This window comes from Thermobia domestica, chromosome 2 (genome assembly GCF_964235325.1).
Source record: "Thermobia domestica chromosome 2, izTheDome1.hap1.1, whole genome shotgun sequence".
NCBI classification, from domain to species: Eukaryota; Metazoa; Arthropoda; class Insecta; order Zygentoma; family Lepismatidae; genus Thermobia; species Thermobia domestica.
The window spans coordinates 150,268,025-150,295,710 of NC_137455.1; the positions used below are offsets into that span (position 1 = coordinate 150,268,025).

Below are 27,686 nucleotides of genomic sequence, written 5' to 3' on the forward strand. Positions count from 1 at the left end.
ATAGTTATCAATGGTGATTTTGTAAGTAAATTAATAATAACCATTTTTCTATTCTTATTGTTCAGTTTCTCAGCATACAGTGTGTCTCAAATTAATGTATATACTTTTTAAAACAATATTGCACTAATTAAAGCAGATAGATATACAATTTTTGAGGTGTTGTGTACCCTACGGACGTAAATGTTTAAAGTGGCCACCTTCCGCTGAAATACGTCGCCGACAACAACATTAAGCAGAGCAACATACCGATTGTATTGTTTAATGATACAGCGTCATAGACTTAATCAATTTGCTCTCTTGTATGGTAAAGTGTTTGTTGTTTTTCGGCGTAACTTGTGCTCTTTACAGTTCCTCAAAGAAAGATGTATAGAAGGGTTAAATTTGAAGATCGAGGTGGGTACACCGCAGCACTTGCACAGCAATAGAGAAAATCCCTTACGTCGAGATGAAATTGAGATACTACCTCATCCTTTTAAAGGTGGTTCGGTTTTAAACAATATATACAGTAATTTGAAATATCCTGTATTAACAAGAATACATTAAGCCAACTATTTGATCGTGAACAACATTACCACAGATAACCAAATAATTAACAACTGTTAGGAAATGATGTGCAGGCTTTAAATGCTTAATAGAATCGTCCTACAAGTGGCGTTAATGTATTAGCAAATGGAGTATAACAACTACTAAAGTTAGTGATTTTCAGGCTGTGAACCGGGTGTGTGAAACAATTGTGACAGATTAATTATTTCAATGTTTTTTGAAAACTTATTTATAGTGTCTGAAGTTGTAACAGATAAATAATTATAATAAATGAAAGCTGACATCCAACATACTTCACATGCTGTAGGCACAGCGAAAGGGAAGATTGTTCGCCAATTAGTGTAGTATTCTTTCTCGCTGTTTCTAGACAACCAATGTCACGGACCTAGCTGTTGCTAGTAATTCTGTGAAATATTCCAAGTGTCCTTATTTTTGAAGTAAGAGCAGGAGAAGTGGCACGTCATTATTAACTTAATAATAAACGTGATTTTATTACGGATCTTATCATAGTAGGACAAGAAAGCTTATTAAATCTAAAACTGGGGAAAGGGAATCTGAATAAGAAGTGGAATACTATTATCCAGCAATTTTACTAAAAAATTTAAGTTACCTTTACACCTTGCTGTCTCGAGAAAGAAAATACTCAAAGGTATTCTGTCTCAAAGAAGCAACTGAACTTGGGGAAATGGGAAGTGCAACACTTACTACGCTCATATTTTTTGAGTGCTTACTGGTCAGTAAATGCTCATCTGTTTTTCAGTTATATTATTATACAGTATGCGGCAAAATAAACAGTACTGAAATTCGCGTGCAAATGGCACGCGGGCACAATGTGATATGAGCTGTGAGAGCCACATTGTATGCTTAACTCTGTGTGAACTAGCGGAGTATGGACTTGGAGCGAAGATAACGTTACTCACAACAGAGGAGAAGGTGTTTATTTTAGAGCACTATTTCCGCTCATACGGTGTGGGCCAGCATCTCACTGCAGGAGATGAGTGGAGATTCCGCCATCTGGGGTATACTAAAGGAAGCAATTTTCCGAATAGATAATACCCTACCACTGTACTGGAGTTAAGAGAGAAGATTTGATCACTTATTTTGTTGTTCCAGCAAGCCGTGTTCACTAACATGTTCATCGATCTACAGAACGGCTATGAAGAATGTTAGACGTAATGGTCAACATTTTGAACACGTGATGTACAGGCTCGATTCCTCTTAAATTTACAATTTGTGTTGAGTAACAATTAGTTGACATCCTTTTGACATTTCTTATTTTTCATTACATTATACAAAAAGAAATAAATCTATGTCAACGATATGATTTCAGTACTTTTTGTTTTGCCGCGTACTATAATTCTGATTTTATACCCCAGTTTTTTACAAATTAGTTTTATGTATTACATTGTACTCCGTACAATCTATAAGTAGGGACCTGAACTTTTCGTTTTAATGATAATAACGAAAAATTGCAGGAAGGAAAATAAATCTTAATCTTACTAGTATGCATATAAACATTGAAAAGTTTTTTGTTTTTTTTTTCTTACTGTATTACAATCGAGATATGGAAGCCTGTTTCTGTAAAAGACATTGTGAAGGGATCGTTTAAGAACAAAAAATATATGAGCCTTGTGGAAAATCGGTATACATTTGAAATTGAACACGAGAGTTCAGTGTTTAAACGCTTTTCGATGGGCCTCTAACACAGACCTCGAACGCAGACTCTGTAACATTTTTCTCGGAGTACAATGGTATTGTCACAGTGAGAAGACAAAATCTCTAGAACAAAATGTGAAAGTACTAATTAACAATTTTGTCTTTCGAAAAGTGAAAATAGGAAGGATATGTCCGACACTTTTCGGAAGCCTGTTTCACTTCGTACAAAACTACATGGTCAGTACGAAGTAAAACACAAAAATATGCTCATGTTATTATTATTATTATTTTGTACAAGTACAATGTGCGCCTATGAGTGTTTCTCTGTGGAGTTGTAATGGAGGAAGGATTATATTTTTTTAATTTGTAAGTGAACTTTACAAATTATTAAATTTTATTCAATTTAAGTAGAAGGTTTAAAATGATTTCATACGAAGCATTTATCCAAATTTTCTTTAGAATTCGTGTGAGAATTGAGATGTAGTTCGTACTCATTGGTTGGATACCTGTGTTGATGCATTTTGAATTAAAAGGTAAGACTAAAAGAATTTTGTTACAAGAGTCACAGAATACCATTTTTTCACCAAAAGAACATCGAATTCTGGTAACTAAGTAAAATAAAACCAAATTTAAGGGGAAAATAAAAAGAAAACTTCAAGTCACTATTTCTAAGTAATTATAATCAATGGTGAATACAAAATTAGTTAACATTAGTAAGGCAAGAATTGTGTCAAAGTAGTTAACGAACGCAAAAAACAATTAAAAGCGATATTAATAGATGCATCTGTTGTGTTGCGTGTAAGTTGAGAGCGTTTAAATTTTCTGGCTATTACTACTAAGCCTGTCATGGGAATTTTGAAGTTTTTTTTTTTTTTTTTAAATAAAAATAAGTATACTAAACGCAATGTTAACTTGAGAGCCGCATCACAAGCGCATTAGTACATGTCGGCGCCCGAACCTTTTCATAGGGAAGCCTTTGTATGTGTGTGTGTGTGTTTCGGTTTGGCTCTCAATCGCGAGGGTTTCAACTGGCGCTGCTCTGAGTTTCAGCTGATGTGCGCGGAGCGATGATTTCTCGTCCTTTTCCTGCCGCTTACGAAAAATATGTTTCTTGGTCTATTTGTTTTAATAATTCATGAAGACACGACAATAGTAATAAATGTATTGGAAATTCGCACGTCATGTGTTTGCAATCCTCACAATTAAAACCCGAGAGCATGAAAACTATTTTGCTTATTCATTTCAATTGATTAAGGTAAGAAAGGATAAGAAATGAAGTTGTTCTCATATCTACCTGGAAAAGGTCAATCATAAAGAGAAACATACGAGCAGCCACCCTCCCACACAATAAATTAAAAATACGATTTTTTTTTTTTTTTCTAAAAGCACAGCAACTCTACATTGGCACTGAATAAACCACAGCGAACCGGCAACAATCATATTAACAATTTCTTCAATAGATTTGTGTGCATATTTTTCTCTTAGTCGAGCGTACAAATTGTTGACAATTTACTTTGCTTGATTTTAAAGAGGTTTTCCTTCCTCGTGTTTGCGATAATACTGAGAAGATGATAATTCGGATTCATTCATATTTTCAACTTCGCACTTAACACTCTTCATGGTTTCAGTTTCAGTACACCTACGTACCCACTCTAACGCACGCGCGAAGACGATATTTGGCAGAGCAGTGTTACTCTCTGCACAAAAATTTCAGAAGTTACATGTGAGTTCCGTTATTTCTTTTGTTTCATTTATCAGCAGGCAATGAAGTTTCTTACGGGGTAGTTACTCTATTTAATTTATATATCATATAAAAATATTAAGCCATTTCCTATCCATTGTGGACGGTTTCTAACATTGACCAATTAAGTAATTTTACTGGTCCTCTGCTTTTCTTATAAGATTTTTCAAGTTTATAATCTTGCAACACTTGCAAGAGACTCGCATCTTAGCTGCCGGCTTTTTACTCCTTTCTTTCCTTCTCTCTTTCCGATTCTGAGTCGTGACGTCATTTCATAACCCTTTACTAATAAATGTAGTATCATTTATTTTAAATAGTGTTTCTGTATTGACATTTTTATATACTTGAACTCAATTAGCTCTTTGAATTGATCTCCTAAGTAATGTTTTACTTGGTAACGGGAGGAACTATGTAATGTGCGCGGAGTCGCCTGAATTGAAGCTGCGAATCTCGGCTATCAGGATAAGGTCGCGGCGAGTATAGAGATAGAAATAAATATAACCCTTGTAACAGATGAAACGCGTGCAGGAGGAATAGAAAGCCTTTGGAAACTTACTTTTGAGTGGACCCCAGAACATGACGAGAAACCAATATAAAAATAGGTAATAATAGTTAAATTAATTTGATTATAAATGTAGCAGATTTCATGTATATAAATAACATATTTGTTACTTACTTTTTGCCTGATTATTGACTTATCCGATATATTTCAGCCACTTGCTTTACTGGGACCATCCTCAGGGTAATGCAAGTTTTCTAAAACCTCATAATATTCCCTTATTTTCGTTGGTGTCTTCCATAAACTAATATATAAATTAGGGACACAAGGTAAAGAAGGAGTTATTGTGAGGTTTCAGAAGATTCGCACTTACCTGTACGTAGAAGAGCTACCTTGAGGACAACCAGAATAAACAAAGTGGCCGAAATACAGAGTGTTTCAAAACAACACTGACAACGTTTGGGAGGTGATTCCTAACACCAAGATAAGATGAAAAGTATAGACCAACTTGGGTGCACAAATGCTTCCTTTCGGAGCTATAGGGTGCCAAAAATATGAAAAAATCAACTTTAAAGGTCCATAGCTCCAATACTATGGGACCTACCGTAGTCGGGTCAGTTCTTTATTTAGAAACTAGTATGTGCCCTATCCAAATATCCAAATTTCAGAATCCTGCGGTAGTTCCTGCAACATTTTTATAGAGGTAGTTGATGAGTACTTCAAATTATATGCCCCTATCCAAACTGCCTCTATAAAAATTGTTGAGTGAGTATCTTAGGATTCTGAAATACGTATTTTTGGATAGTGCACATATTCGTTCCTAAGTAAAGTCTTAATCCGACTACGGTAGGTCCCGTAGTTTTTGAGCTATGGACTTTTAAAATTCATTTTTTTTTCATGTTTTCGGAAGCCGATAGCTCCGATAGGAAGCATTTGTGCACCCAAGTTGGTCTATACTTTTCGTCTTACCTTGGTGTCAGGAATCACCTCCCAAACGTTGTCGGTGTTGTTTTGAAACACCCTGTATATTGGATAAGTTAGTAACCACGCAAAAGCAAGGTAACTCGATTTGATTAGTTCGTATAGGTTAGGATCTAGTAGGGATAGCCTTTTTGAAAAATCCGTTTTTCGATAATTTTTCACTTTTTGAAAAACAAAAATCCAAAAAAATCCGAAAAATTTCCGTTTCTTTGTTTTCTTTCTGTCCTTTCGTTTGGTTTTTCTTCAACATCAATCATCATCCTTCATTTGTTTTTTCTTGTTAAAAATCATACAAGAAGAGTACCTAGGTATATATATCATATGCTATCGATGAAATTCATTCGATCTCGACCAAAATGGGCACGGTGCTACTTGGATAAAGTTTGTAACAATATGTAATATTTTTTTTGATTGAGAAGTTATTGGCATTCAAATTTGGGTTTTAATTTAATGAAAGGATATTGTATAACGCATACTATCGACGAAGTTCATCCAATCAGGACCAAAATTAGTCGTGAACCTTGATGTATTTAGTAAGTACGTTAAATATTATGATGTGCGGGCTATGTTCATCAAATTTTGATTTTAACTGAGTGGCATCAAGAAATTTCACTAAGATGCATTTGATTAAACTCAAATGATCTTGACCAAAGTTGGTATGCTCGTAGATCTTGATGAGCTTGGTATGCATCCAAGCTCAATATAAAACATTGTGATGTGTGGATCTTTGATTCCCGAGCTACTGGTTTGGACTCAGTGAAATCAAGAAATTTCACTAAAGCGCGAAAGATGGAACTCATCCGATTTTAATCAAACTTGGCATGTGGTAGACCTTGATGATCTTAGTAACCGTATATAATATTATAGTGTACAGGCCTTTGATTCCCGAGTTATTGGCCTGTAAAGTTAGGTTTGAACTTGACGAAAGGATATTATATATCTTATCCTCGATCGGAAATAATCTGATCTTGACCAAAATTATAGACTTCAACGGCAAATTATACGATTATAGACTTCAGCAGTATACGTGATTAATATTATGATATAATCTATGTACACTGTTCCAAACAACTTCAGTCACGTGCGAAAGTGATTTATGTAGTTCAGTCATTTCCAACTCGTCAGTGTATGACGTAGGAGCGGGCTTTTGTGATCAGGGCCAGGAGAAAGCACAGATTTAGCAAAAAAAAAAAAAAAAAGTAAGGACATGAAGAAGGTGGAATATAGTAAACAAGGATTGACAGTGTTCGATTAGTCATGTCGAGTAATGTATCTGCAAAACTATCGACTACGTCTTGTTTGTCTGTCACCACTATCTTGTATCAGCATTGAGTTTGCTGCCTTCTCCTTGCTCTGTATAAGACATTTACTGAGAATTCAAGCAGCAAACTGTGACGTCACGGAGCACCTAATTGAAAATGACTAATATAGTGTAACGAGATGATCAGTATAATTTTGTTAACTTTTTTCTTTGTACTCAATAAACTAGATGGACATTTAAAATCATAAATTTTAAATGCAGTCTTTTCCTGCAAACCTTTCCATAAAATATTACAGAGAAATGCTTGTAATTGCGCAGATAGAATTCATGTATTGCGAAGAAAGACCAACTAAAACTGGTATTTCCCAAATCTTTCGTAATCGAATACTGACAAACAACGCTGAAAGGGAACAACGAGCTACCCTCATGTATTTGTAGGTTACTCCCGTTTCCATTCAGACATTTATTTTTATTTTTAAATATTCAGAATAAAGAGCATGTAAAATTAAACTAACTCTGTTGTATTCCGTTATGATTTCTGTTTTTCTTGTGCATTACGATAGGGTGACGAGAGTTACAAAATCAGAAAACGGGACACACTGCAAACTGGCATAATTTGACATTGCACCTAGGCAGGGTCATACGCAGGGGGTGAAGTCTGGGAGTCCGAATTCCCCCTCAAATCACGATTTTTCTGTAAATTTAGTCGAATATTAGAGGTAGTTCTACAAATTTTAATGTTAACTCTTATGTATCCTCATATTGAATTTGAACCTCCCCGAAATATATTCCTCTGTACGTCCCTGCACCTAGTATAGTTATTGTTATGTCGTTATTCATGCCAGCCAGGATGAAGTCTCGAGCTTTTCAAAATAACCAGTTTTTAGTCTTCCAAATTATGCTATGCGTATGTGTCGAAAGTCTTATAGAACGACTTTCTCCGTCCGTCCGTCTTTTGACAGATATCAGAGTAAAAACGGTAAGGAATATCGAGAAGTTGGTTTTTGCAATCGATTAAGCGTGAGAAGCACAGGTTCCGTCTCCTCCATCATCCTCTATTCAAATCGGAAGTGGTTCAAATTCGCCATTTCTGGTTTCAGCTTTTATCGTCATAGAACGAAAACGGTAGCAGTTAGCCATTTCAGGTTTTATCATTTATCACCACATAAGAAAAAGGTAATTTAGCGGTTTTTACAAACGATTCAGCGTCTTAAGACAATATATCATGACTATCCACGACACTATCAAAACCGGTTCAAATATACTATTATTTCCGGTTTCAGTACCGATTTCCGTAGAGCAAAACCGGTAAAAGATATCAAGAAGCGGTTTTTGCAATCAAATCAGTGTCTCAGAAATAGTTAATCTCCACTCTTAACCATTTATTCAAGTCGGAAGTAGTTGAAATAAACAATTTTTGGTTTCAGTCTTTATCGCTATAGGAAAACAGTAAGAGATAGCGAGTAATGTCTTTTTAATATGGATTTAGCGCCCAAGAAACAGGCTCTACATTTGATCTCATTACTCTATTGCAGCCAGTACTTACAGGTGCGCTACTTCAGGTTTGAGTATTGAATTCGCTTAGTTTGGAAGGCTTAGTTTCACACTGTGAAACGATACTCATTTGTATTTATTTAAGATTATTCCGATTTTAATTTTTATGTAATCTTTTAACATTTATCAAGAACCAGAATTATATTAACATTTATATTATCTATATCTATATCTATATCTATATCTATCTATCTATACACTAGCCTTTGGCTAATATATATATATATATATATATATATATATATATATATATATATATATATATATATATATATGTGCAAGTTTTGACTATCAACTAAGTGCAGTTTCGTATTACTTAGGGCGGATAGATTCAAATGCAAGATTCTGGTAAGCAAAAAATCACTCAATCCTGAGTTATAGTAAACTTCTAAAATGCTAATGAGCTTCAACACAAGGTAATGCAACGGCAAAACGACGAATGTTCCACATTCGTAAGTTTACCCAAATTTAGCACATTCGCGGTTTTGGCATTGGACCGACGATATATATATATATATATATATATATATATATATATAGATAGATAGATAGATAGATAGATAGATAGATATAGATATAGATATATTCAGATCAGAGTATCTTTTCTTATCAAGTTGAACAGAGCCCACCTAATAAAAATCTAATTTCTTCGTAGTAAATTTGGAAGTACATTAAACAGTTATCTTATCGCAAACAGACTCCTTTCCATACGTAGTTCACTGTAATAGAAGATTTGTCAAATTAATCAAGCTGGTTTTACTGAAGTTTTTGTTAAGATACATCTGGCTCGTAAAAAATTTCGTATTTTAAAAGTGTATATTTTGTAATATGCTTGTACATTTTCTATAATATGATTTTTTCTTTTTAATGAATTTTAGGGTGATGATAAAATTCCGAGGGCAGTTATATATCCAGTTAAACGATCTAAGTCAACGAAAAAAGTAAAATTGAAAGAGAACGGCCATATTGAAGAGGAAACCAAGGAAAATGCTCAAGTGAATGCTATAACAAAATCCGCTGCTGCTAAATCGAAGAAAGAAGACACCGCAGAAGACAGTGCTGACAAAATGAAATTGTCTCTAATGATGAGATGTTACGGATGTGATATGGAGTTCCAGTCCCAAGAAGCGCTACAAGAGCATCTTCATGAACACCAAAACGACCCAGCAAGTTGTGATATGTGTCATAAAGAATTCCCCAATAAAGAAGCCTATATGAATCATTTTTCTTCAAGATCTTGTGTGAAATCGGAAAATCCATCGTCACTTAAAAAGTGCAATCAGTGTAATGAAATATTTCGGTATCGTCGACATTATGATAAACATATGGAAGGTCACAGGAGAAACAACTGTAAACTGTGCAATAGATTATTTACAGTCCGTAAACATTTACAACTTCACATGCGTGAGAGCCACAAAGTAAGAATGATTGATACAAAGTATAAATGTGAATTTTGTGATAAGTGGTTTAGTAAACGTTTATCATTGTATAGTCATTACCGTGTGCATGCGGGGACGAAAATAGTATGTTTGCTGTGTGGTCATTTCTCTGAGACAAAAGAAGAAGATAAATCACATCGAGAACAACATGAATTACAGAAACCATGGAAATGTACCATTTGTACAGAAACATTTTTTAGAAGACAACAGTTTTTATATCATGTTCAGGTAAATTATATTTTTTACTCCTTTTTGTTTGTTTTTTGTTGTATGGTGCTGTACAACAAACTTAAGTGAAATCTTAGGAGATAATTATACTAAAACGCAGATTCCGCTTCCTTATCTTGTGACTATGAAAAAGTATTTTTCTTTCAATTACAGATGTTTCTTCAGCATTTTCCTGGCCACAGTAGTCATCGTCCTTGGAAAAACTGAAGTGTAGATTGAGAATACCTCAGCATAAATTAAATTTTATGGATAAAATTTGTTAATCTTATTTAGGTTAATGTCTTGAACGCAGGGAACACATCTTATTTTCTTATAGGACTAACAAAGACTCCGTGTTCCATGTCTCGAAATCTTTGCAGTAATTTATTAAAGTAAGCAGCATAGTCGAAACTAAAGTAACGAAGTAGAAATGTTATAAATAATATAGGAAATGTTATAAATAATTGTCATGTAATTTTTCATAAGCGAATCACTGTATACACTATATATACACTCCCAACATTTCATATGCAATTTTCTAAGATGTATTTCAAATAACCTGCTCTTCCGGCGCTCTAACTATACGTATCACCTGCTTTCACAGACGCTTAAGTATCAACGCTTCCTTCCCAGTGGGTTATGAAGCGAGTTCTCTTGTGAAACATATTTATTGTAGATTGGAAAGGCACTTACAGAAGGAATTGGGAGACGAGTTTTGTCTGCAGACATATTATATCCATAATATCTATGTTAGGGTATTCTCACTTTGCATGAAACCTAGTGGTGGAAGGCAAATTCTTGACCGACCGAAAGACAGCAATAGTATAGACAAGTAATTTGATTGCAAGTTTCATTTAAGTTTGTTGCATAGTACAACGTTGATTGTATATATATATATATATATATATATATATATATATATATATATATATATATATGGTACTATTGAAATGGCCTTGTTGTGCGTGTAGGTTGAGTTTCACAACAAATTATCATATTTGTCTAAACGTTAATCACAAAAAGGCTATATTGAAATTTTACTGCATTAATATATTTTAGTACTTACAAAATGTCATAATTCGTAATAACTAATGCTTTTCAAGATGTTTCTCATTGTTAAACAGCTCTCCCTGCTGATATAGTGGCTAGCGCGCCTTTGGTGCACGGAATCGTGGGTTCTATTCTCAGTGGGAGAGCACTGAACGTATTACGGTGGCTCGGTGCTCAAAGGGGCGCCAAAGTTCAACAAACAATAATAATGATCATTGTTGAGCAGTACGTCGTCAAAACATATGACGTCACAGTTCACTTACAGACATTTTTTTCAAGAATGAGGAATTACTTGAAAATAACTACTGTTCATATTATAGTGTGTTATGCATACTGTAAAAGTAGTGCAAAACTTTAATAAAATTTTTGCAATATTTGTTAAAAGTTCTACTTTGTGTAGATTTCAACGAACAGTCTTGAATGGTTATTAATAGCTCAAAAGACATCAACTAAAATATGATCCATGCGTACTTATGCAAAGTAAGTTGCTATATTTATTTGAAACTCAGATATAGGGAAAATTTAAGAGAAATTCAAGTGAGAATTTATTTTATTAGTTTGAACTTTGCAGTATGCTCTTCTATTATGTAGTAGAAACTGAAATTATATTTTAAAAATGCATGAAATACATATACACTTAAACGTGAATCCGTAGCTGTCTCTTTCTGAAGTAGGGTTGCAAGTCTATAAGTTACGTATGTTATCACATTCTTGCTTTTTCCCCATCACCTTGTGAACATAATGATATGATTAAGAGGAAAATCATGGTAGCCAATAAAAAACAATATTCGAAGACCTTAACTCATTCAAACCTTAACATCACATTACTGTTTAAAGACGTTTATACTGACAAATGAATTAAAAAAAAAAAAGAAAAAAAGAAAAGAAAGAAAGAAAAGGTCATTGTTATAAACGAGGAAACAAAGTACGAAGAAGAAAGTACTTTACCAACAATATGATATCTGACCTGTCGTTCCACAGTTACTGTTCTTTTCTTTAATATTCTTTTCTTCTTAATATTCTCTATATATGTTTTGAAATAAAAACAACTACATATAGAGCTTTTCTTAGATAAGTTACATATTAAAACAGAAAATTAGCAGTTGATGGAAATCGCGTTAAAACTTAAGCAGAAACAAAAATGCAGAGGACCCGTTCAACGTTTATTTATTTATTTCAGTATTATTATTCCTGCTAAAAGGTGTACATAGGAGAAACCACAGTCGTTTCATTGTCCTGTATGGGATATAATGTCACTTGCAATTTTCTTTCAGCTGGTTGAACAAAGGTTGATGGTACTTTATTTTGTATTAGATTATATCATTCGTTCGGAATAGTGTATTCGTTTGGATATTGAAGGTATTTTGAAAGTTTTGTCCATATAATAATCACTGAGAAATGTCGTGACAACTGCAGCTAGGATCTGAAGCATGCTCCTGTAATATAGGTCGCTTGGAAACCAAATGGGTGGAAACCTCTGTCAAGGTGGTGTTAAATAATAGTCGGTGCACACGCCGGCTGCATTGCATTCAAACCAGGAAGTGTTGACTGGTTTAAACCAGGTGGTTTTTTCAAAAAAAAAAAAAAAAAAAAAAAAAAAAAGTGCCCCCCCCCCAAAAAAAAAGGAACGAAAAATGCTCTAAATCGTGTGAACTTCATGGTGACGTTTCCACATATCAAACCATCCGCATTACGTTTATCTACTTTTCACCTTTTAATCAAGGGGTCCCGTGTTCAATTCTCGTCGAACCACAACCCATCTTTCAGGTGTATACCAAGTAGCGATTCGAGGTGTCCCCCTAAGCGAAAGTCTTCTCCGTGATAACTTTGGTATTTCATAAGGATGTTAAGCCTAAACATACGAAATGAAACCAAATTATATATTTGTACTTGAATGAATGCCTGTTGTTTTATAAAGAAGCCAAGGTTGCCTAAATATATTGATAGAAATTGGCAAAATTTATCAACTGCCTACGTAGCTTCCAACATCAGCTTGGATTTGACTTGGTTTTTATTTTATTGAATGATATCTACGTACCAAGTTTGTAATTTAATACCTCAGTTTTAGCGTAGTGATTATGATACGTTGACCTTAAAATTTTACATACAAATACATTTAAAGAATCAGGATTTACCCAATGGCTGAGGCGGGAATTTCCCGATTTGTATATAATTTTGTATAATGTTTTTACTTGTGTAACTGTTTATCTTTTTTGTCCTTCTGAAATGACTCTTGACATTATTTTAACAAGCAGGCCTATGTAAAGATCTGTACAACGTATTTTTATCAGGAGTCCTTCGTGAGTGAGTTGGCAATCTTATTTGTGGCCAATTAGTCCCGGTTTCATGTCCAAATGGACAATTTCTTTTGCATGTAAGCCGAGAAACGGTTTGGATTCGGCTTTAAGCTTATGTGACCCCTTCCAGCATAACCTTGTTGCTGCATAATAACACCAAGGCGAAACAAACTAATTTCTGTCCATATCTAATATAAATACATGGAGTAAATTATTTAAACCAAAAAAATCTGGTTTAAACCAAAAAAACCGGGTTTAAACCAAAAAAAAACTGGTTTTTTGGTTTTTCAATAAAAACCATGGTTTTTGCCAACCCTGATATAAATAGTAGATCTCGACCTTTATAACCTTTGTGCTGCGTAAAGCAAATTCAGTTCAATCAATAAAGATGTTTAGACGCAAAATATTGTAAATATGAATTCTGTTAAGTGTAATTTTAAGTCATCATGTTATTACTTTATGAAACTTTTATACTCAATAGCTCCCTTGTGGCTAAGCGGTTAACGTACGTGCCTTGGGCATGGGAGACCCGGGTTCGATTTCCGGCGGGAATCATGTTCGGACTCCACGTTAAATTGTAGGTTTACTTGCTGATGAAAGGGACGCTAAAATAAAAAAAACAAATCAAATTTTATACTCAAATTCTCAAAAATGCACATTTTAAAGCTATTCATGGGATGTACGAATTTTCAGTGAAAATGTTATGAAAAAATCAGCTGCTTTTACATTTTTTTAAAGAAACAAAATTAATATGCACAATTTTATAAACATATTATATTTGTTGTAAGTTATGAAACACTTGCTGTTTTTTCCGTTGCAGAGACATGAGAAATACAAGTGCCTAACTTGCTCAGAAAGTTTCTCTGCGAGAAGTAAACTTGCACAACATCAACGAATGGGTCACGATATTAACGGATTGACTCAATACAAGTGTGACACTTGTAATCGATCTTTTAAGAGGAGTTCTCTTCTTGAGCTGCACAAACGCACTCATTCAGGTGAGTTGATTGTTTTTATTCATTTTGTTTTTAACTAAAGAAAAGTGACAAACTTTGTTAATTTTGTATTTAACTAAAGAAAAGTGACAAACAAGAATCTTGCCCAAGATGGTAGGTGGTATCGTAAAATTCCTGAAGCTGATTTCTTCTCTGTCGTACAATTCCCTCTGTTTTTTTTTTTTTTTTTTTTTTTTGTTTTTTAATTGAACAAGCTTCAGACACAAGCACCGAAACGTACATTATGATACCCTTAATTGTATCTTTTATCTTAATATATAAAAATGAATTCTTTCTTGTTTCTTTGTATGTTAGTACGGTATACAATTCCACACCTTTGATGTGGCGTAGCCTACTTCTAAGTAACTGTATCGAAGAGACCGAAATCTGGAAAAGGTCATAGGCTATTTAGGACTTTTTATGCATACCCTAAGGGGGAAGAGGAGATTGAAAGGGTGGTTTAAAATTTATGGAAAAAAAAAAGAGTATCCCACGAGTTTCGTGTTAGGTTACAGTATGAAACACTTCATTTGTTTATTTTATTTATTTTTGTTCAGCTGATATTGCTGATTCCTTAGTCATATTCATTGAACATTTAAGAAAATGTGTATAATTCTCATGAAACTTCGCTTTTGCAAATATAACATGGATTTGTGTACAAGTTGAAATGTATGAAATGTATTAGACATCGCATTGAAATGAAAGAAAGGGGTTTGCTGTTAGTTCCTCAGTACCCACATTATAACATCAAAAGTGTAGGCTACTTTAAAGATACCTTGAGTACGTAGATACCCATGCGTACCTATGTACATCTTAGAAATGTCCTTTCCTACATTTTCGTTGATGCGTATCATCCTTTCACGGATTAGTCCCAGATGTAGTCCCCATCATATTATCATTGTATTGCCCTTGATAACGGTTCGAAAGTCATACCGCCTTATGCAGAGTCGTTTTGACGTATGATTAGCGTCATACTAAAGTAGTGACTACTGCAGGAAATATATGTTAGTCGAACTCTTTAATATGGCACTAACCACGCGTCGGAACGACTGCATAAGGCCTATAATGTCTTTGTGAAAGCGTTTACCGTACTCTTCTAAATATGTACCCATATTTTCCTTAAAACTGTCCAGGTAAGAGGCAAGAACAACTTAAGCGGCATCCTACATCACATTTTGCCATAGTTTGTCACTATGTTATTTACAAACTCCACTTAATCTTCAGGTCTATAATTTCCTGAGAAACACTAAATGACTGTCACCAGCTGCTTCAGGCTTCTTTTTTAATCTCAATTAGCAGCTTGGGGAACTATGTGGACTGGACCATCTTCCTCATTTGCGGTCCTACAAACACGCCAGTCTTCACCTTAGCACGTGATAGCTGCGAAAACATGTTCTGTAAAAATTTAAATATATCAGAATCCATATTCAAACTCTACAGATTTCTTGATAATGCCAAGTTTAATATGTATAAGGAGTAACAATACCATTTTAGGGTTAACAAGTGGCTCACATTTTACGTTAAGTGTCCTCACAAAGTACTCCTTCCGTTGGACCATTACCTCCTCCGGTAGAGGGCATCAGTGTCCTTACTGCTCCATAAATAGAGATAAAAGGGAATTTCGTGACACCGCAGACCCATGAGTAATGCAATATTTTTGAAGTCCCGTATCACCACCCATATTTGGTATACTGCAAATTGTCCAATAAGGTCTTCAAGCTGTTAAAGTCTTCCTTCATAGAGACGGAATGAGTCATAGGAATACACGAGTGCCTATTTCCATTGTGCAGAAGCACAGCCTTCAGACATCTAAACGAACTGTGTATAAACAAACGCCACTTATATCTTGGCAGAAGTGTTGCACGCCGGAGAGAAGCGTGACCAAAATGCGGACTACAGGCGAAGGAGCGCAATCAGAGGAATCGTAAGTTAGTTTGAATCGTACCCAAAAGTATGGCGTTTAACTCTCCAAAAGAAATAATTGATGTTAAAACGATTTATTGGAGACTTGATTAAGTGCGACACAGCCACGAAACACAAAGTTTCTTCTGTCGTCGGATCGACTTGGTGGCGAAGTTTTAGTGCACGCACGCCTCAGCAACTCTTCCACACGGGGAGGTTCCTGCAGAATGTCTGGATCAGAACTCAGTATCCATCTAATAAGAGGGGGGTTTAATACACACCATTTTGCTGCGTATTAATTAGCCTTCCAGCTCGATCCGGTCGACAGTCACATTGACACGTGTAAGAAGTTAGTACATAATTTCATCATAGTCAAACATAATCTGATCCATTAAAAGAAAGAAAAAAAAAAAAAAACTACCAAAAAACATATCTGCTAATATTGGCATCATTCGTCTACCACCTGATGTGTTCCAATATTGCATCACCTTTGACCTTAAACATTGCTCACTGATCACGAGATGATCTACGCAGTAACATCACCTTTGACACTTTCCATCTTAATGCCAATGTTAATTATCTGACAAATTATGTTTAACATTTCACACTTCCTTCCACTGATAGCTACATTTGCTGGCAACGAATGATATATTATTTTATACTGTTTTAAAGTTTAACTGTATTCTGAAATTCACAGCAATTTAAATTTTATGCAATGTGATGACTTAATATAAGAACATTAATATACAGGGTTTACCAAAAAGAGCACACATAAAGAAAACCCGAACGTTGAAAAGCGTGGGGGTATATCAGAAGCACAATCCACCTTTCATGCAAAGAATTTGGAAAACTGTTCGTGTCGTCTTCTGTGAGCTCCTACATTTACTGATTTATCAACTGTGTTCTTGTTTTAGCCTGGAAACAGGAAGTTCGCCTCCATCTTTAATCAGACATATATCTCGAATGAGATCGTTCAAATATGTTTGGTTAGAATAGTACGGTTGTCTAGTAGACGTATCTTCGTAGTTCATATCAGCAGTGTTCTCGTCAGTATCAGATTGCACTTCTTGGTTTTCATACACAAGTGTATTCTCCAGGGGAGGAGTGAGAATGGGTAACTCGTCTGAATGCGGAATTGGCGCAATTGAAGAGGGAATGTTAGGATAGAAGACTGGAGTTGATTTCTTGCCTCAACGACGCGCCGTTGGATCTACCATACAAAAATAACAGTTTACAGTGTAGTCCGTTGGCTCCCTCCAAACCTTGGGAATAACGAACTTCTTTGAGCTTCGCTACTATTCCAACTTGAAAAAAAATATAAATACTCCTAAATACTATTAATAAGTAAAAAATGAAAAGTACCACAATTCTTTAACCCTTAACGAGTTTTCGTTACCATTTGGCTGCACATTTTTTTTTATCTTGCCTATTGCGTTTGAAGAGTATTATTTTCAGGTATTGTTCGTTGTGGTTATTTGTGTACATACTTTCCGCGATGGTAGAGCAGCTATTGCCCCGTGGTTACAACTCTGGTGAATTTTACGAGGGGAGTAGTCTGTGAATATGTTGTTGTTTTTGCAAGCAGTGCCGGAAGTAGACAGAAAAGATAGTAAACCGTTAAGGGTTAAGTAATGCTGTTAAATTAAAAATAAAAAGTTCAAGGACTCATTGCAGTACTTGCGAGATTAAAATAGAGAGAGAGAGAGAGATAGAGTGTGTGAAAATAGTAAGTTTCAAGAAAAGTGAGGAAGCGTTATAGAACATTGATTGTAAAGTGCATGGAGGACTTTGGTAGTGCTGTTTTACACGTTACCCACTTTAGATATTCCAAATTAGTTAAAACGATGTCCTGATGTGTAACATAAAATAAACAGTATCGCAAATACCTTCCAATGTTCTTTTGCACAGCTCACAGGCTACATGGGAGTCCCATGATTTATCGTGATTACTCACTGCCATTCCAAAGTAGGCTTTATATGACTTCAAAATTTCAAGGGCGTATGCAGACGATAACTTTATGATTTTGTCCTTATTCTTTACAAACATAACAATGAATCTAGTGGGTGTCTGCACGACCTCGACGCCATGTCTGAAATATTACAAACTAGCGTCAATTACCCGCTTGTCGGGGCTAAAATAAGAAAAGTTAGTAATATGTTCCGTTAGTCATTCACTTTTTACTGTTACTGAAGCGCTCTCTGATATCAGTCATTTTCGATCATTTTTATACATATACACACATTATATATATATATATATATATATATATATATATATATATATATATATATTCCCTTCGCCCAAGTTGCGCGGCTGAATTTGGATTTAAACGGCATCTGAAGTGTCATTGTTCATCTCAGTGACTCCGAAAACTATGGATTCAACACTAATATCGGTCATTTTCGATCATTTTTATATATCACCCCCTCACCTAAGTCGCACCGTCAAAGTGAAATGATAGATACCATCCCAGGCCCGAGCCTCATCTATATTGAAAATTTGATCGAGATCGTTCGGGTGTTTCAAGAGATTAAAAGTTTCAAACATCGTCACTTTCATTTTTATTTATATAGATAGATAGATAGGTAGACAGATTAGTATATGGATTTTGGTATATATTACATTTTAACATTTGAAACATGTAAAATTTATGGAGCGATTGTATTATTGGTATTCATGTTTCATAGAGTAAAACACTGAAGTACATTAAATTATTTGTCAAGAGAAATTGTAATAGGTTGGTAACATTGTTACGGGAAAAGATTGTGTTCTCCATTACTGGTGTCTTCACTATCTTTTGTTTGCTCAATCGGTTGAATGTACTACACTTTACGAACAATTTTAATAAGAAAGGTATGCGGTGACACAATTTCAATATAATAGCATATCCTAAGCTTAAAAGGCTTAAAACGCTTTGCTCATACTTTTACCGCGAACATCTCAATCAGTGTTGGCAGTCCCTTCAATCAAATTTAACTGCAACTTAACGCAGATCAACGTTTCAACATTCACATATAAATTCATTAATATAGAACAGGTTCCATATTTTGGATGATACTACTTACATAAGCGAAGTTCCATTGAACAATACACCTTCTTACTTCCTTCCAAGGTAACAAGACAGAAATCATTATTATAATACAAGACCAAAATGAGTGTTACATAGTGTTATGTTCCAATTCAAAATCTAGTAACCAGGTTACCCGAGTGAATAATTAATTCTAAAACAATATACAACTGATGATTTTGTGGCATCAGATCACACAAAACATTTAATAGTTCATTTCATTAAACAGTTACTATTAAGCTGTACACATTTACGTAACAACAGATCTTATTCATAGTACTTTTTTCGCAGCACAATTGAATTATTGTTTCCATACTCATAATTTGTTAACATATTTATACGGTTTCGTGTTTTCTCTCTATTTTAACCTTAATGAATGATAAATGCTTCACCACCATATTAACAGTATTTCTGCGTAATTTATTTCATCAGTTGTTTATAATTTTTCCTTCTTCATAAGGCACCTAATAAACTTTTATTCACATTTGAACCCTTAGACATTCTACAAACCTACTGAAGTGTCTGTGTGGTTGGAGAGAGACCATGTGAATTCCATCAGAGCTTATTGTTTAGGAATAATTCCAGTGTTGGTTGACCATGAATCATATTAGAGTATCTATGAATCGAAGTTAGGAGAAAGGTTGAGGTGGTAATGAACAGAATGTTTATTGTTCTAGGCATCCCATGAATAATTTTGCATGTGAGCATGGCAGTGCCCTTGATTTGAGGATAATTTTCAAATGTGAAATTAATCATAATTAGAAGAGACTGACAAAGTTGGATTAGAGATAATGTGTTGGATTTGTGATGTTTGCGGCTTATATTTAGGAATTCTTCGACGGCATTGAGACCATGAGTATGTGTGATTCTCCTGTATTATTAAGTTATCTTTGCGGAGGCTAGGATGATATTAAGAAGTAGATTAATTGAATTGGAATTTAGCGTCTCTTTCAGCAGCGAGGCTATATGAGATGTGAACCTACAGCTTAACGTGGGAGCCGAACCACAGGTCTCCCTCGTCTATTAAGAAGTAGAGTTTCGGTGCTCGTTTGTAGTGTATCTTTTTGGTGTGTATGAGTATGCTTCCACTGTTCGCTAATAAGATGTACATTTTCCATTCTTCCTATGGGACGAACAGTGGCACAGCCATATGTTTACTTCGCAACAGCGCAAAGCGAACTGAAGTGAAGGACTGAAACTTGCCACAAGCAAAGACAATAGTGACATCTATCGGCTTACAAGCGCGAAAAGCTGTACAGCCAACTTATGGACGATTAGAACAAGTGCGCATAGCTCGTGTTTATACACTTCTCTCTTTTTTTAATACCTTTCTTAACCGTATATGTAGTTTTCGATTGCTAAACATTTATACATAGTATTTTTGTTTCTTCCCTTACATATATGAGCAAATACTTAGATGTGTGAAAATCAGTTCCTAATTCTCAAAGAATTTCATTATTAGAAACAAATTGTTAATAAGTTCCACATTTCAAGATAGAAAATAAACAATAGATACTAATTTCAGTATCTGAAAAGCCTTAGCAGAGTTGAGTTAACGAGCTAGTTTTGTTAGAACCACATCACCAATTGTCACCGAAATTTGGATTTTTGGTTCTATAATGGAATATAATGTAGAATTTTACAGAATGAAAAATCTTAACAAATTCCAACTTGAATGTCAACAGATAATGATTTAAATGGAAGAGTTCATTTTATGTAATTAACAGCCACAGTGCTTTCTTGTTTTCTTTTCTTCGTCTTGTTTTCCAAGACAAATTGTGTATTTCGTTACTTCTAAATACACTAGAGCAAATTCTTTATTGTAAGATCTTAAAACAAAAATCACACTTGCCATTTATAATAAAGTAATAATTTACATAACGTATTCTAATGAAAAATATGGAATGTTATGTGCATATGTTTACAGTAATTAAAAAAAGAAAGAAAAAATCTAAATGTGATTTTATTTTCTATTTGCAGGCGAGAGACCAATTGCATGCGAACAGTGTAATAAGCGATTTCACACACCAAAGAGCTATTCAAAGCATATAAGAAGCCAAAATCATCGGAGGAATGTTGGAGATGATGACAGTTACAGTAATTACACATGTGAAATATGTGGGAAACAGTTCAGTGAGAAAAGCAATTTGGAAATTCATATAAAAAATAAACATAGCAAAGAGAAGATGTATCAATGTGAATTTTGTGATTACAAATGCAGTTGTAAAGCTAATATGAAACGGCATCAAGAACTTCATACAGAGCGTCGTCAGTTTGTGTGTGAGCAGTGTGGAGCTGCATTTTATGCTCTAGCGACGCTAAAAGACCATCATAACTATGTACATTCAGAAGAAAGAAAATTTTTATGCATACAGTGTGGAAAATCTTTCAAAGGGAATAATGCTTTAACTAGACATATGTTAACTCACTCTGATAGTAGGCCGTACATATGTCATTGTGGTCAGAATTACAAACGTATGTTTCATCTTAAGAGACACATGGCGTTAGCACACGGATCTGTGTTTAAATCAAAAAAGTTGTTGAGATTTCGTCCAGATAGCTCAGGAGAACTTATACCTGTTGTAGATGACAAACCTGTTTCAGCTAAAGAGAAGAAACCAAAGAAAGACTCTGATATTAACAAGGATCAACTTCCCGAAACCATTATAATCAACCCCGTGTTTTCTCTAGTTAATGATCCCTCAGGGCAGGTTGTAGCTTTGCAACAGCTTTCAGTATCAGATCTTCAGTTAGGCGAACACAGTACCTCATCTGAAGTTAATGTATCTGGAGCAGTGAGCCATACTGTTCCCGGAAGCATTTCAGTTTCAGCTTCACACGAAAACCAAATAACAAGTGCTCTTTCTCCAAATCTTCAATCAGTTTCTGGCGGGGACCATAGTGCACAGGATCTGTATAACTCAAAACAGCTTCCGACTGATGTTTTACAAGCTATTCAAGTGTCTTATGAAGATCTTAACTTTTCATCAACGCAAGCCATTACTGTTGTTTCAGGAACAGAACCACATTTAGTGTTTTCGTCAACGTCTCCTGTTACTGTACCGTCTTCTTCAACTGAAATGATAAATGCTGAGCTTACTCTCGATCATTCGGGCAATATTTCAATTTCACAGATTCAAGGGGACCATGTTACTTCCCACCAAACAACACATTCTCAGCTGGTGGATTTGGATCCAATACTTCAATCTTCTCTAGGTACTTCCGAGATCAATTTACTGAAAGCTGTAAGTGATAGTTCGTTAGGAACTAAAACAGATGATTTGTCAATGTTAACATCTGTATCAAGGTCTCTTTCTTCATCAACTTCAACCATGCCGGTGTCTGTGTTGTCGGAATCATCACCATCTCATCTTTCTTTATCAAATAGTACTCCTTTAACAGCAAATCCATCAGAACTTAGCACAGCAGGATCTCTTAATATGGGTCCTCTTCCACCTGCATCTTCCATCATTACCATTGTATCTTCAGCAAATTCAGCAACAACGCCAGTTACAAATTTGCCTTTGTCAGAAGTTAATGGTACACCAAGTGTCTTAAATCATGCAGAGTCTTCCCAGTTATTGGCAAAACTAGGATGTCCACCAGATTCCTTGCTTGGTACCGATAATCATCCTGATGCCCTATTGAACAGTGCGTCTTTAGCTCAGTTCTCTTCGCAGTTACCTTCTACAACAACAAGTTCTTCTCTTACGAATACTAGTGTTTCTCAGGATTTATCGTCGTCAGTGGGTCAGTCAGCTAATCAGACTAATGCTTTAGGTGCAAATAATCCGAATTTATTGCCCAGCCTTCCTGGACTTAGTTCAGAATATCTTTCTCATAATTTTCCGTTTTTGAATGTGTGATGTTTTAAGTTAAGACAGTGGTACTGAAAAAAACAAAGTAAAAGTTAAATATATTATCACCGATCTTAGTGGAAAAAGTTGTTAAATAGAATCCTTGAAATTTTATGTATTCAGCATATTTGGAAAAGAAATTCAGTTTATCAATTTCCATACCCCAATACAAACTTAAAAGTATTGTTTAGCAGTTTACAGGTCTATATTAATTTTGAGCTGCTTTTCATCAAATAATAATAATAATAATAATAATAATAATAATAATAATAATAATAATAATAATAATAATAATAATAATAATAAACATATGAATAACTGTCTAAGTAGGGAAGAAAATTTTCATCATATTTCCTGTCCATAGATTTTAGTTGTTTCTAGGACAATATAAAGTAAATATATAAATAAATAAATAAATAAATAAAATCTCTGAATTGAAATTTCCACACCTAGCTTACCAGAGAACTGTACTACATAATGCAAAAATAGTCTACCTCATGCATTTTATTTTAATTAATCAGATCATTCGTTCATGCTAACGCTTCTACGTGTTATTCCCCAAAAATTGTCATTTAACCCTTATCCGGGCAACCGGGGCCTCCCAGGCCCAGTAGCTTCATATTTTTCTTCGAATTTCTTAATAACCATAAATATTTCGATGTCATAAAATTCTGAATTCTTCTATCTTTAGTCGAAGTTAAAGTTAGGAACATATCGAGTTGGTAAGGCTAATAGAGTTGGTATGGCCCCGGTTGCAGTCTACGTTACAAAAATAGCTTGCCCGGATAAGGGTTAACTGAGTTTTTCCAGCTCTACTAACAATCCATAATATAGTAAATTAAACTACAAGAAATGTGGGTATTGAGTTTTACACTAGTACAATCACCATAAAAGTCGATAATATTTATACAGGTATTTTTCCCCAATTTGATAATGATCCGATTTAAGTATAGTTTGTTATAACTCTATCCTCTTTAAGTTACATAAAATATGTACTGACTTTTCCGTTTCAGGTTATTGCGAAAATAAATTCTATAGGTTATGTCCATCGTTGCTGGCGACTAGACAAGGATTTAATAATAATAATAATAATAATAATAATAAATAATAATAATAATAATAATAATAATAATAATAATAATAATAATAATAATAATAATAATAATAATAATAATAATAATAATAATATACAGAGCTCCTACTGGTCAGGGAAGTCAGGAAAAATTATGCAGATAAGGGAAATTCAGGGAAAAAGACTGGAAATCAGGGAAATTTTATAGAATACATGTTTTCTAACATGAATTGTATACCAATTTCAGATTAGCCAAACATTATAATGGACGTTGTTCAGATTTTTATGGAAGGTAAGTGGAATGTACGTATGAGCCATTGATTACTATTTGTCTCTCGTTATTTATCCCCTATTTATATGTCAACGACATCCGACACCTGTCATGAAAGTCAGGGAATTTCCTGCCAAAAGTCAGGGAAATAGATTTCTCCAGATCAGTAGGAACCCTGTAAATAATAATAATAATAATAATAATAATAATAATAATAATAATAATAATAATAATAATAATAATAATAATAATAATAAATTCATGGAAGCAGTTTGCTTTTAAGTATATAATTCTATAAATCTGTACAAAAAATATTACCACATATTTTGAGTATGTTTTTCGTTGTTGCACTGAACTATTGGTCTCTGACCAGTGACATTTAACTTAAGTCTTATAAAAAGAAAAGAGCTTGTGTGAGTGTTCAAGTTTGGCAGTTGAGAGGATTAATACGTTTCAGTCCTTAGTCCAACCATTGTTATTTTCCAAGATTTTCTGTAGTAATTAATAATGACTGCCGGGATTACATCAACCTATTTACGATTCTTTACTCCTGTAATGCTATAGTAATATTGTTCGTAAAGAAAGACCTTATATAAACTATAAAGACCTAAATTTATAATAATATATGATTTATTAAAATAATTTTATTTGCTCCTTAGTTTAAATATTCTCTCAAATTAAGCATATATTAATTTGAAATAAAAATGGAATAAAAGATATCAACTCCTGAAAGTTCCGATCAGAGCTCAGAGTGTATTATCGAACTCAGTGTCTCTATAGATTCTTATTTTGATGTTAATCATATGTCACTGAACTAGTTTTCTTTCCTCTTTATTGTTAATGATTTGTGTAAAATGCACTGTCTCTTGTGCTGACAAGTATTGGTACGTTTAAAATTATGATTTTTGTGTATTCTATGGATACTCGAATTAAGCTTTTAGTTTGTTCTTCCATTAAGAAAGATGTTCCTTTCTTAATATTGTTTCTGATAAGTTGTTTAAAAGTATATCTATATCATTCCATCATAACGAAATTAGACTGATTTGTGTAAATCATAAGGCTCAGAAGTAAATATAATATGCAATTGAATCATGAGATTAAACAGTTCTTAGAATCATTTCTGTGCAAACAATAATTAAATTTATGGAATGTTTTAAGACCTAGCGAATGTCTAAGATTTAGAATTCTAATTTGTTGCGTTTGGATCTGTGCTGATACAGAGCTAAAGCATAATGAAAAGGGATTAAAGCTGATTCAAAGTGTTAACTATGAAATGCAGCAAACTTTGTAAATGGCTTCCAAACGTGTTAAAAAAAATAGAGAAAAGAAAAGTTTATTTTTGTAAGGTATTGAAACTTGTTAATGAAAAGTTCTCTATCAAATACTATAAAATGAGGCTTTGAATAAGTTATTTTTACAGGGATATTTATAATTTTAAGTAATTTAAAGGCAGCATATTTAAATATTTAGCATAATTTTCTCAGGATGAAGGTTTTTTTTTTTTGTTATTATGGATAGAAAAGATCTCTTGTGAAAATAGTTGTTGATTATTTATTACTATTTTTGTAGTATAGTGTATTCTTTTTGTTTTGCATAATTAAAGATAAATTTATCTACATTAGTTCTGTAGAATTAATTACAAAAGAAGAAAGATAAATGTTCTCTACGTAATTATTATTTGATTTATGTAATTAGCAGTGAAGTTGTTAATTCTTTATTAGAAAGAAAACATTTATCAATCTTCCCATGCGTCTTATTAAATTTTATTTTCATTGTGGCCTTATACTAAAGAACCAGTTGGCCTCATTAAGAGATCTAAGAAGCCTGAAATGAACTTAACGTCTTACTTCATGAAAATCAGATAATTCTTGAACGTATATGCATATGTATAGTTAAATCGTTTTTCAAAGTGGTCATACCTCCGCCCTAACTGATTTCAGCTCCAAACGATAGGTATCCATTAGCTCAAAGTGGTCATACCTCCGCCCTAACTGATTTCAGCTCCAAACGATAGGTATCCATTAGCAAACCTCAGTGAAGGTATGCAGCATGTTTAATGACCTTTTTGTTTGTTGTGTATGTATCTCTCTCATTTCAGCCTCAAACAGTAAAGTTAAGACAAAACATCGTATTTATCTGCCTCTTTATATATATTAATGAACGTGACGTTATGTGGCATTTTTTGACGAGAAATCTGTTAAACCGTTTCAAATGGATTTTTTAATCGTACCATTTGGACGAAGATTTTTATCATTTCATTTTGATCGAAATATGTATCCTAAGGGCTCGAGGGGCGGAGGGACAAAAATGATTCAAATTCATGCAAAATAAAGAGTATCTCATGAGCCCCTCAAGTTAGGAAGAGTAAACGATTATGTGGCGTGAAATGAAATTTGTATCAACAAATATCTTGAAAATAAGAGCGTGCTTTCTGCTAATATTTTTTATATATATTTCGAAGAGTATATATTAAATTCGCCATTGAACGTATATATTAATGAGAAGGGGTAAATTTAACACCTCATTCTTGATCGATTTCAACCCTTCATTATTAGGAATAGTTCTTAAACTTTTACGGAAACGCACGCCATGATTCGCGAAGTTCGGATCTCTTACAAGAATTTACTGTCAAATATATATTTTAAAGTGGGATTAGATTAATTTTACTCACCTTTTCCTGACGTCTACTCTTAGAAGTATGGCATATGGGAAGCTTTGAAGGAGACACATGTTTCATGAAAATAGAGAATTTCTGGGAACCATATGTATTCATTTCCAAGGTAGGTTGCAATAATCTCTTTTCCTTTAATTGAAACAACTCTTAACAATTGACATAAGTCTTAGTCTAAACCAAATGCCATGCTATGCTTCGTAAAAAATTATGTTAAAAAAAAAAGAGTGTAATTGATTGTATGTTAATTGGGACGTCAGCATCGAGAGTATTGTCTCCGTCACGAAATGGCCAATGGCCGACGCATACTTCTTATAAATGTGCTCACATTGTATTTCAATGAAAAAATAAGATTCCTAAAAAAAATTAAATGTAATAAGCTTGATGAAATTAATAAAATAAAACAGAGGTCATAATAAAACAAATAATAAATAGCAAGTGAGAAAACACAAGAAAAAGAACAAAGAATAATTATAATAACAAAACAAATAAAGTAAAACCTTTAAAAAAAACTCACAAAGAACTTTCAAGTATTTTAATCTCACGAATAAAGATCAAAATGTAGTCAGAAAGAACAAGATTGTTCCCCAAAATCTGACTACTGTTATTACTTAGTCCTAAAC

General features: G+C 33.9%; 1 protein-coding gene across 2 annotated transcripts in view; it reads left to right on the forward strand.

Annotated features, from left to right (window-relative positions):
* The window catches only part of LOC145676267 (uncharacterized), a 45,611-nt gene extending 19,531 nt beyond the window's left edge, over positions 1-26,080 (forward strand). The window contains exons 5-7 of one of the 2 annotated variants that reach the window (XM_081747163.1): positions 9,114-9,902; positions 14,049-14,226; positions 21,173-26,072. In XM_081747163.1, the coding sequence (XP_081603289.1) occupies positions 9,114-9,902; positions 14,049-14,226; positions 21,173-23,058 (2,853 nt within the window). In that variant the 3' untranslated portion in view covers positions 23,059-26,072. Of the gene's footprint in view, positions 1-9,113; positions 9,903-14,048; positions 14,227-21,172 lie in introns of both variants that reach the window. The other variant, XM_081747162.1, reaches the window with a different exon arrangement.
* Positions 26,081-27,686: the final 1,606 nt, after the last annotated feature.